This window comes from Sander lucioperca, chromosome 22, assembly GCF_008315115.2.
Source record: "Sander lucioperca isolate FBNREF2018 chromosome 22, SLUC_FBN_1.2, whole genome shotgun sequence".
NCBI lineage: Eukaryota > Metazoa > Chordata > Actinopteri > Perciformes > Percidae > Sander > Sander lucioperca.
Genome location: NC_050194.1, coordinates 24,938,281 through 24,950,494, shown reverse-complemented (window position 1 = coordinate 24,950,494; position 12,214 = coordinate 24,938,281). Strand labels below are relative to the sequence as shown.

General features: G+C 39.8%; 1 protein-coding gene across 3 annotated transcripts in view; it reads left to right on the top strand.

Annotated features, from left to right (window-relative positions):
• The first annotated feature begins 4,274 nt into the window (after positions 1-4,274).
• The window catches only part of hid1b (HID1 domain containing b), a 31,385-nt gene continuing 23,445 nt past the window's right edge, over positions 4,275-12,214 (top strand). For all 3 annotated transcript variants that reach the window (XR_004107671.2, XM_031315197.2, XM_031315195.2), the window contains exons 1-3: positions 4,275-4,461; positions 6,282-6,431; positions 9,319-9,489. Coding sequence is in view for 2 of the 3 variants with exons in the window: in XM_031315197.2 (XP_031171057.1) it covers positions 4,396-4,461; positions 6,282-6,431; positions 9,319-9,489 (387 nt within the window). In the remaining variant the exon portion in view is untranslated. The remainder of the gene's footprint in view (positions 4,462-6,281; positions 6,432-9,318; positions 9,490-12,214) is intronic.

The following is a 12,214-nucleotide window of genomic DNA, read 5'->3' as shown; positions in this document are numbered from 1 at the left end:
TGCACTTCCAAAAAGTAATCACAACTGTATTGTTACACATACTGTAGTAGTTTACAGTAAATACATGTACCGTACATATACCTCCAACCTTTGATTCATCTCCACTGTTCAGTGAAATCCGCTTGTTTTCTGTCATGTTCTGAGTTTTTTTTTAAACTACTGAATTCTCTATGTTCATATTGCATTTTGTACATCTTTTATATTCTGTATATTTGATGTTGTTTTACACCAAAGACCACATTAAAATGACTGTTAAACGTGCATGAGAAATCAATAAGTTGTACCTTGAAATAAATAAATTAAACTGAATTTGAATCTAAACCAAGATGATATTTTACTGAAGGCTTCACACAGATGATGACGTAGCCTGTAACTATCTTTCTGCAGCTGCATGTAATAACTCTGGGAGTCTAATTGCTCCATTACAGTACTTTTATAGTCTGAATTGTTGCGTTTATGATGCTGTAAAAGAAAGATAAAGTGTAATTACACTAAACTAAACTAAAGTAAGTTCAAGGGGTATGAATAGTACTACTACAAGCCTCTGTATATGCGCTGTTGTACTGTATCTCTTGAGCGAGTTAGATGAGTAAGAGTAGTAGGTTGAGGAATGGGAAAGGTATGGGGGAATTTGGCTCTGTTTGCTTTAATTCTGTTTTTCTGTACCAAATATTTTATATACAGATTAATGATTGTAGTCTTACTTTCATCTTTCTAAAAAAAAAAAAAGAGCATTGACTTGACTAGGTAACTGTCTGAACAATATCAACATCATACAATAATAACAAAACATTTTGAAGCAAAGATTTCAAAAGTCCTGTGGCCTGTGGGGGCGAAGCTGTCCCTGAGCCTGCTGGGGCGGGACCGGATGCTTCGGTATGGTCTGCCAGACGGCAGCAACAACAACAGTTTGTTGCAAGTCCCCCACAGACTGAGCTTATACTGTGAGACATGTTTTCTGACTGTCTGACACACCCTGTGACACACAGTCTCTCACCTGGGACACCACAACAACATCATTGGGCAACTGATACTATGAGCTACTAATAATGACCACATAAAGAGAAGAAATGGTTTCAGTCCTTAACCCTTGTGTTGTCTCCCCTCGACCGTGCAACTTTTTATTTTTCTGTGTCAAAATGTACTCTTTTTTTTTTCAACGTTGTGGTCGTCTTTTTCGACACTTCTGTCGCTTTTCCCCAAAGTTTTTTATAAGTTTTTTGGTTGTTTTTTTTCCTCACGTTTTTGAAGCTATTTCCGACATTTTTGTCATTCTTTTCAAAGTTCTTTTATCATTTTTTTTCTCCAAATACTATAAAATTGAATAAAACACCCAAATTCAATGAAAGTACTGAGCTGATCTTTTATTTTACTTGTGAAGAGCAATGGTTGTATGGAACCATCCACGTTATTTTTTGACAATTTGGTTGAAAGAAACCCAAATTTCTGATATAGAAACGTTTTGAATATGGGTCAAATTTGACCCGAGGACAACAGGAGTGTTAACGTGTCTTCATGTCCTTAAGGTGAAGTCACAAGAACTCTGTAATATGATTAATTGATTTATTGATTGATTCTTTATTTCGGTTTAACGCACACAAGGGTTAATGGGAGAAAAGCGTGTTCTGGTTTATTGGCAATTCTTTAAACCAATCACAATCTTCTTGGGCGGTGCTAAGCGCCGGACAGAGCAACGATGCCTCTGTAAAATAGCCTCGGGAAGGAACTTGTTTTGGGGGAACGTGTGTACGTTCAAAAGTAGTTTTAGTCGTGAAACAGAAAACTCTGATTGGACAGATAGTCTAGCTAGCTGTCTGGATTTACCCTGCAGAGATCTGAGGAGCAGTTAACCATAGTCCTCACAAATCCACGAGGTTAGAACGCCAACACAAGGAAAGAGGAAGGGGACGGACATCCAGGCGAAAAGAGGGACATCCGGCCAAATTTCCAGCTGCAACTGAGCAATCCCGGGAAATGAAACGTTGTGGATATAGACTACTCGGTCTTCTCTTCCAAACTTGACAAATAAAATCTCTTACAAAAAAAAGTTATTTTCTTGAAGCAAAAGTACTTTTTTGAATAATCATCCAGCAAAAAGAAATCATCACTAATAGAGGTCCTTTTAGTAAAAAGAACATCCTTTTGTCCTCGTAAACAGGGCAATGAAACAAAAATACTGGTTGCTGCTTTAGCTGGTCTGTTTTGCAATGATGAGTCAATGGATCACTACAGTGGTGTAGTCTACGTGATACGCAGGTATTTGTAATGTACCCACTAAGAAATCTCCAGGATTTCCATATACCCACTTAAAAATGCCCAATAACACGTAAGAACATATATTTGTGACAGAACTTTCACTTCAGATACAGTGGTGCTCATAAGTTCATGAACCCATGCTAAAGTTGACTAAAAAGATTAATAAAAAAAACATTTTTGGAAATTGATCTTAATGCCTTAATTAAAAAAAAAAAATAGGAAAAATCCAACCTTTAAGGACACCAATTTTCTTTGTGAATGAATAATATATCGTAAATAAATAAATGTTCTTCCTTATCATACAGGGGGCATAAGGAAGTACACCCCTATGTTAAATTCCCATAGAGGCAGGCAGACTTTTATTTTTAAAGGCCAGTTTGGTTTTATTTCAGTTAGCCTAACAGCTGGTTTAATTTTCATTGAGAGATGATTTTATGGAAAGTACCCCATGCCAATCTCTAGGTATGGTGAAGGGTATGTGATGATGTGGGGGTATGGTGAAGGGTATGTGATGATGTGGGGGTATTTTAATTCCAAAGGCCAAGGGAACTTTATCAGGATGCATAGTATCCTGGATCCATGAAATAACTGGCCTTTAAAAATAAAAATCTGCCTGCCTCTTTGGGAATTTAACATAGGGGTGTACTGACTTATGCCCCCTGTATTTTAAGGAAGAACATTTATTTATTTACGATACATTATTCATTCACAAAGAAAATTGGTGTCCTTAAAGGTTGGATATTTCCTCATTTTTTTAATTACGGCATTAAGATCAATTTCCAAAAGATGATTTTTTTATTCCTCTTTTTAGTCAACTTTAGCATGGGTTCATAAACTTATGAGCACCACTGTATTTGCATTCACAAATACGGGGTAGAGTAATGTGACAGCAAACTAAACTAACACTGCAGAACATACAGAGAGACTTTTCTCATCTTTCATCGACCCACTCCTCGCTGAGCGCAGTGTGTAGTGTGTGTGTGTAGTGTGTGTGTAGTGTGTGTGTAGCGACCTGGCCCAAAATGCTCCACCTACACTAACGCCAGCATCCTCCCTTCACCACATTTAAGACTAATATAAGTAGCCTATTTTATTTTGTCCTCATTGCTTTGGGGTCAACTTTTGTGATCCAGACTCAGGTCCCTGATGTGAAAGCCCCCTTAGCTTTATATTCCATTATATTTTCGATATATTTTGAACGTCATCGATACAATAAATAAAGGTATTCCCACCATAAATTGGTGAGTAAAAATGTATCAGAATGCAGGATATTAGTCTTTGACGCTCAAACTAACTAACTAACTAACCCCCCACCCCCTAAAAGGCCCATTCTGAGCCAGGAAAAACCAAATGTGGTACAGTATACCCACTACAATACATTATACTACACCACTGGATGTCACTGTTACGCCGTGAACACCACAGCTCATTTATCCTGATTGTACCTGAAGTATCATGATGGGTCCATCCACTGATGAAGATGTGAGAGTTTCAGTCTTCATACGTGCGTCTGAGTCAATATCATTGTCTTATATTAATGAAGGCACTTTTATCCAATGAATACCGTGAATGAAAGCAAATATGTACATTAAGATCCCGGAAGTCGTCTCTCTAGATCCTGCTTGGTTCATGCTACGTTTAAGGGACGTCGGAATTGTTACCCTCTCTTGAGCAGATGTGTGTTACATTACTTTGGGTCACTCTGGCTGAAGCAGTCATGTTTAAAAAAAAACAACGTATTTTTAGTCATTTCAGTCCAACGTTTTAATTTGCCATTTCCAATTTGAATTTAAAAAAAAAAAAATAATGTTTTGTTTTTTTTAATTAGGATGGGATGTGTTAAATTATCATTTAACACAACCAGTGTTTACAATTGTCTCCTCTTTGTTTCACACGTGCATCACAAAGCAGCGTCAATTTGATTTGATTTTATTATAAAGTAAGACTTACCTCAGTTACACGCAAAAAAAAAAAAAAAAAAAAACATATTTGACAGACATACTCTTGAGGTTGTAGTTTCCGAGCAGCGCCCGAACGCAGCAGGAGCCCAGAGCGGCTGTCAGCGGTGGATGAGAGAGATTATCCTCCTTTACTGCGACTCCGTGTTAACAGGCAGCGGGACGCGGGTTGTGACACGACATGGGAAACACCGACACCAAACTTCACTTCAGGAAAGCGGTGATTCAGCTCACAACCAAAACACAGGTCGGTTCTTTACAACAAAACATTTAAAAAACAACAACAACAACGCAGAAACGTGCAAAGAACGCGTCGGCTGTGCTTGGTTTGCGGTATAAATTCAGCGTGTGGAGATAAAGTTGGGAGTGCCAGATGGTAGCCTGAACTGCTGCCCAGATGACACAAAATGGAGAGGAAAACAAGGCAAACACTAATGAGTTTATATTTGAAGATCTTCACACAAAATACGCATGCGTCTCTTGAAATATTGATACTTTTCCTCAATATTTGTGCTGTTTTGAGACTGGAAACACTCAGTTTTGGCCTTTTGGATAATATGTCCTTCACATGTCTTGTTTGTTTTGTAAAAAGATCCTTGAATAAGCTAAAAATGTTGAACTTAATTAGTTTGGCTGCAGGCAGCAGACGTGTGTTTTCCCCCTGGCAGGTGCATTTAAGGCGGAACTAACTAGATCATTTAAATCTACTGTCGCTGTTATCCAGTTCTAATATCTTGATCATCGATTAATCGTTTGAGTCAAAGCTAGCAAACTTATTTTTGATTTTTTTGTTAACCTTTGTTTTACCAGGAAATAATCCCATTGAGATTCAGAATCTCTTTTTCAAGGGAGTCCTGGCCAAGACAGCAGTATAATAGTTCCATATTAAATTACAGTGAAAAACAAACAACAGAAAACAAGAAAAAGACAGTTGGCAATTTAACATCATCTCAACATAATCACCACAGTAACAGCACATGTGCATTTAGTACTCAAATAGTCCTTTATCCTAATTTTAAACTGTGTCATTGTTGGTAGGTTAGTCTAATTTAAGATGATTCTGCAATTTCAAATAATATCTAATTGGCTTTGACATTTAAAGATGTCACTTTATTTATTTATTTTTTGACATTTTAAGACATTGATTTAGGGCTGCATCCAGTGTTCAAAATTTTTTTTTGTCCATCAGCCAAATGGCTAATGTTGAAATGTTACCAGCCACTCAATAGATTACCATTGGTCGTTTGGCTGCTGAGTGAAGCATATCTACCAGCCATATGCATATTTTACCAGCATTTGGCTGGTAGATGGTGCTAATTTTGGACCCTGGCTGCAACTGACAATTCTTTTCAGTGTCTAACAATCTGTCAATTATTTCCTCGATTAATGGATTAGTTGTTTGGTCTATAAAATGTCAGAAAATGGTAAAAAAAAAAAATGTGGATCAGTGTTTCCCAAAGCCCAAGATGACGTCCTCAAATGTCTTGTTTTGTCCTCAACTCAAAGATATTCAGGTTACTGTCCCAGAGGAGAGAAGAAACTAGAACATATTCATATTTAACAAGCTGACATCAGAGAATCTATAAAACTCTGGCTGCTGTGGTGATGATCATCCAGTCTGTCATTGTGTGTGTGTGTGTGTGTGTGTGTGTGTGTGTGTGTGTGTGTGTGTGTGTGTGTGTATATGTGTCTGTCTCTCTCTCTGTGTCTGTGTGTGTGTGTGTGTGTGTGTGCGTGTGTGTGTGTGTCTCTCTCTCTGTGTGTCTCTCTGTGTGTGTGTGTGTGTGTGTGTGTGTGTGTGTCTGTGTGTCTCTCTCTGTTTGTCTGTCTCTGTTTGTGTGTGTGTGTGTCTCTCTGTGTGTGTCTCTCTGTTTGTGTGTGTGTCTGTGTCTCTCTCTCTGTTTGTGTGTGTGTGTGTCTGTCTCTCTGTGTGTCTCCCTCTCTGTGTGTGTGTGTGTGTGTGTGTGTGTGTCTGTCTGTCTGTCTCTCTGTGTGTCTCTCTCTGTTTGTGTCTTTATGTGTGTGTGTGTGTGTGTGTGTGTGTGTGTGTGTGTGTGTCTCCTGCAGCCGGTAGAAGCCACAGACGATGCCTTCTGGGATCAGTTCTGGGCCGACTCCTCCACCACAGTCCAGGACGTTTTCGCTCTGGTGCCGGCGGCAGAAATCCGAGCTGTGAGAGAGGAGTCTCCGTCCAACCTGGCAACCCTCTGCTATAAGGTACCCTGCCTTTATGAGGACAGGTCTTAGGGCTGGGACAACGGGTCGATTAGATTCTTTCACGATACATTGGCGCTGATTCAATTTGTATGGCTTTTTTCATTTAATGCGATTCGATAGTATTGAGTATTGCGATTTTCTTTTCCTTCTTCAACAAAAACAAAAGTTGAATAATCCACTTCTAGAGACAATATATCATGAGACATTTCTAAAAACTGATAGTTTTCTAAGAAGAATGCACATCACATGTCAGTCAGTCATTTATTTCATTTTTGAAGAAGAACATAACATGGATTTTCTGCTTTTTCTGCTTTCGCTCTGTTTGGCTGGAAACGGACATGAAGTATTCGCCGTCATTGGACCGTATAAACAGAAAATATTAATCCTTGCGTTGTCTTACCTTCCACCATAAACTTGTCCTTTTGGGTCAAAATTGAAAATGATTTTTTTTTGGCGCTTTGTCCAACGTTTTTGTCACTTTTTTCAACATATTTTTTAAAGATGATTTTTTGGGCTTTTCCGCCTTTAATGGATAGGACAGCTAGGTGAGAAAGGGGAGAGAGATGGGGGGAAGACATGCAGGAAATTTGGGGCTCCAAATGAGTAAAGAAATGTAAAAGATGGAAAAAAAAAAAAAAAGAAAATGACCAACACACCTCAGGAAAAAGCATCAAAAATTGGAAAAGAATTTAGACAAAACGTTGAAGGAAGTGAGGGGAAAAAACGTCAAATGACTTTTTTTAAAGTACATCGAAAAAAGCAACACAAATGTTGACAAAAAAGAAATTCTACATATACTGTTTGCAGCGAGGGGTCAAGTGTGTGGTCTCAGTGCAGCTGTTCTCCATCCTGGATACAGTCGGAGTCAGAGGAATGCTGCTGTTTGTTGTTCCCACACTTTAAAGTTTAAACCTTACACACGTCAGTGTTTGCTAAGGCCAAAGGTCATTTGAGTTTTTGTAGACCTGGCTGCAAATCAGAAGAGAGAAGAGATTTTGAAACCGATGTTACAGTTGTGATAAAGAAGCTGCTAGAATGTTTTAGAGAGTATCATACGTCAGGTCAGCGTCATGATCATCGCTATTCTCTGATCAGATAGTGTCAAACTTGTATATTTGGGCAAAGTGCTGCATTTGAGATCTTTGGCTTCTTTTGTTAACCCTTGTGTTGTCTTCCCGTCGGCCGTGCAACTTTGTGTTTTTCTGGATCGAAATTTCAACATTTTGTTGTTCTTTTTCTACACTTTGCGAGGTTTTTGTTGATTTTATTCCAATCTTTTCTCAGCCTTAAGTTGCGTTTAATTCTCACGGCACCGCCGCTCTTACTCCCTCCTTCAGTGCGGCTGCTGGGGAGTGCAATCTCTCTCTTTTTCGTCTTTAAAAAAAAAAAAAATCAGTCGTGAAGCCAACAGCAAAGCCCAACTTTACTTTTAATGATATCAAACAAAGAGAAATGTTCTCCCCTTGTCTTAAAATAGTCAAACATCGTAACTAGAGTAACCTACTTCCTTGTCCAGCTGCTGCAATAAATATGCAGAGGAGGAGAAATCAGTCTGCACAAAATCATCTGAGAAGTGTTTGATGGTTATTTATTTGTGCTTTAGAACGTAATCGCTGTGAAACAATCACGAAGGAAGCCTTATTTATCTCTCTATACAATGACAGATTCAAGTAGCGACAGAGCAGTTCTGTGGGATAGGGGGACAATAATGTCTGTAGATTTTTATGACTTTATGTATCTGTATTGTATACTGTAAATTAGGGATGTCCCGATCAGGTTTTTTTGCCTCCGAGTCATTTGATTTTCAGTATCTACCGATATCGAGTCCCGATCCGATACTTCTATAATAATTCAACTTTATAATACCTCCAGACCGCAGACATAGTCCCGCTTTCCGCTTCAAGCTGCTTCCGTGTTCTACTTTGCCGGCATTTAACCAATAGCGTCTCTGCAACAAAGTGATGTCATGCCGCACGCGTTGCTGTTTCTGTGTGGAGTCAAAAGGGTCTAACTCTGTGCCACCGCATAACTATAGATGTGTTAAAAAATAATGAGAATATATATACATATATATCCGAGTCCTGATCGGGAGGTAATGTCCGATTCCGATCGAGTCTGAAACCACGTGATCGGGCCCGATTTCCGATCACGTGATCGGATCTGGACATCCCTACTGTAAATACTTTGTCTGTATTTTAATGCGCCATCCACCTGCCCAGGGACTACGGGCGGAAAGTAGCAATTTGCTACAACCTGGCACAAGACATCTGTTAAAGTTTTTTTGTGCACTGTCGCTTGTGTTGACTTCGGGTCACATTGACCCGTTTTAAATTTTAGTTTTAAATCAGAAAATATGGTACGTAGAAATAAGCGCTGAAAATGTGTTGAAGAAAAATGTAAAAATTTAAAACGCTGGAAAAAGCAAAAACAAATTGTGAGAAAATGGCGTCAAAAACGTCGGGGGAAAAAAAAAGTTTTTTTCAAGGTTGAAGGGAAGACAACACAAGGGTTAAATAAATAAATAAATTACAAATGTTAGCTATTCACTGAATATGACGTGAAAAGCCCCGCCCATTTCTAGAACTTGAGGTCATTGTTATGCATTGCTCCCTGGTTGACCTAGGTGAGCTCTGGATTGTCATGACCAGGGATGTACCCGTTTATACTGGCTTGGTTTGAATTTCCAAAAGAAGGGTTGAACCCAGATCAGACAACCCTAGCCCAACCCTGGTAGGTGATGTGGAAGAGGTATAAGCATGTAAACCTGTTCTAGTAGACCCCAGAGTACAAATATGATGCTAAAAAGGAGTGTAATAGGCTATTTGCTCTCTTGTCTTTAAAGCATCACTCCTAATGTCCTCTCCATGTGTCCCCCCCACCCCCCCAGGCAGTGGAGAGGCTGGTCCAGGGTGCAGACTCCGGCTGTCCCTCAGAGAGACAGCGTCAGATTGTCCTGAACTGCACCCGCCTGCTCACCCGCATCCTGCCCTACATTTTCGAGGACGCTGACTGGAGAGGCTTCTTCTGGTCCACCGTGCCCGGAGCCGGCAGAGCGGGGGTACGACTCTCACACCAGATCTGTTACAGAAAGAAGTAGTGGAGCGGAAACTCTCTCTCGTATTCTTTCACTCTTCTAGTTTCCCGTTTGACCCTCCGGGATATCTCTGCTCGGAGGATATGAGGAGTGGGAAGTGGTCAGGTTGTTAACTGCTTCAGTGGATCAGTGTTCATTAATGATTTCACATCGACGCTGCTGAGTGGGCTGCAGTAGCAAAGGAATGCATTGAGGAAGCAATCATTTCCTGTTTCTACAAGTTTGTGTGTGTGTGTGTGTGTCTTTGTCTCTGTGTGTGTGTGTGTGTGTCTGTCTGTGTGTCTTGTCTTTACTGCAAGACCCGCAGCTTGTCTCTTTCTTCTCTAGTCTCATTATCTAAATGACTGACAGGAAGTCATTTACTGATGCTATGATAAGTTTTTAATGTGAACACAAAGTGGCTAATGACATGGATATGCTGACGTAGCCTGTGGCTAAACAAAGAAAGCAAAGAAAATCCAGTATTAATTACATTTGTACAGGACCGGTTCACACAACAAACACCCCCAAAGGTATAAAATAAAAATAAAAAAAAGGTCTGGAGATTATAACATGCTAACCACAACAAGACAATGCTAACATGTTGATGTTTAAGCAAGTTTAATGTTTCTTATGTTCACCGTCTTGAGCCGTTTTCTCATCTGAACTCGGACGAATCAGGACATTCAGGACGTTGTCCAAAGTTGACCTTTCTGACATGCAACACTCAACAGGAAACTGTCTGCGTCTTTTACAAGAAAACCCATTTTTAAAACTTATTTTTAAAATACTAATTTGCAGAAATCTCAGCAGTGGAGATGTCAAGACCTTTACAAATAAAAACCAAAAACTTAGCAAAACTTGTGATTTGAGTGGGGGGAAGCTTTATTTTGCATCGGTGCATTGGTTGATTTGTTAAAATTATTTATATAGACTACAATTGGTAGAGAAAGGAATTCTCTAACTCTCTACTAATTCTCCGAGGGAGACGGGTGTAAACAGCTCTGCTGCCTGAGACGACAAACAGCAGACGGAGGAATCCTCTCGGCGGAGTTTAATCTGTCAGCAGCCTCTCGGCTCTCCAGACATCAGAGGCCTTTAGGCATTTGAGATTAGCACGTATAATACTCCACAGTGGTTAGAAGTGATGGGGATTCTCAGAGCAGGATCAGTAAGAGGAGACTGTTGCTGCTGTCGAAGGTCACTGTCTGAAACCTCTCCTAAACCCTCCTCCCCCTACTCTACCTCCGGGCGGCTGCTGGTTCTCTGGTTACCTGGTCGGCAGGGGACCCACGGTCCAAACACTGCCCATATTGTATCCCCCCCCGCCCCCCCTCCTCCTGGCCAGTGGTTGAATTAAGGAGGGATTGAATGTCCCTTAATTAAAGTGTGGGACTGGAGTCAAACGCAGAGAGCTGCAGCCGTTGGAACAGACTGATGGCTCGTTTGTATGAATCCAGTTTGTGGTTCTGCAGGGAAATACTGCGATTGATTTAAAGAAAAGAAACAAGTGTAACAGGACATTTTGATCGGGGCTGCAAACTAACGATTCTTTTCGCCGTCGATTCATCTGTCGATTGCTTAATCGATTGATTAATTGTTTGGTCTACAAAATGTCAGAAAATTGTGAAAAATGTGGATCAGTGTTTCCCAAAAAACCCAAGATGACGTCCTCAAATGTCTTGTTTTGTCCCCAACTCAAAGATATTCAGTTTACTGTCCCAGAGGAGAGAAGAAACTAGAACATATTCACATTTAACAAGCTGGAACGGATTAGTCGATCATCACCATATAGTTGGCGATTCATTTAATGGTTGACCACTAATCGATTAATCTTTGCAGCATTAATTTTGATTTATGTACAGTTGGAACTACAATCCTCTTCATGGCCGTTGCATAAAACATCTGTTACATCTACTGAAATCCAACGCCGATACCACTCGTGTTGATTAAACGGAACTAAATCCACCTAAAAACACAATGCACATTGGCTTCTTGTCCGACATTGTGTATCCAAAACCATGGGCGTAGATTTCAGGGGGATGCAGGGGATATGCCCCCCCCCCCTAGATTTGTCCACCTCAGAAAATATGAAAGCCTACCCCAAAAGAGGTAAAAAATAACGTTCAATACAATCAACAATGAAGTGAACAATACAGGACAATAATTAATAATAATAATTTCCTTTACGTTAAAGACTTTTGAACATAAATTGATGCAGAAAAACGCACAAATTGTTCCATCAAACTTTACCAAAATGCCGGAAATTAAGAGTTGGTTGCTCAACATTTTATGGGTGAGGACCCCCAGACCCCCTGGTTATAATGTGTCCCCCCCCCCCCCCCCCCAATGTTTAAACAAAAACCTACACCCTTGTCCAAAAACCATTTTCAGGGTTTCCGCGGGGTCTTAAAAAGTCTAAAATTTAAAAATCTAAATGTTAGGCCTTAAAAAGTCTTAAATTCGCTCAAGTATTGTGTTCTAGGTCTTAAATAATTTTAAACATGTCTTTGTTTTCCTACGTCCATGTAACGTTATACCTCTAAATGCTCTTTTTTTAAATTTATTCCGTGGTGTTGTAGTTCTTTCTTTCACTAGTTCAAATATAATTTTGCTGTTACGACTACAAATGAGACCAACATGCAACTTATACTGCAGCCAATCAGCTTTCGTGTTTTTGGCGCAAGCCTCTTTCGGATTGTACCACAAA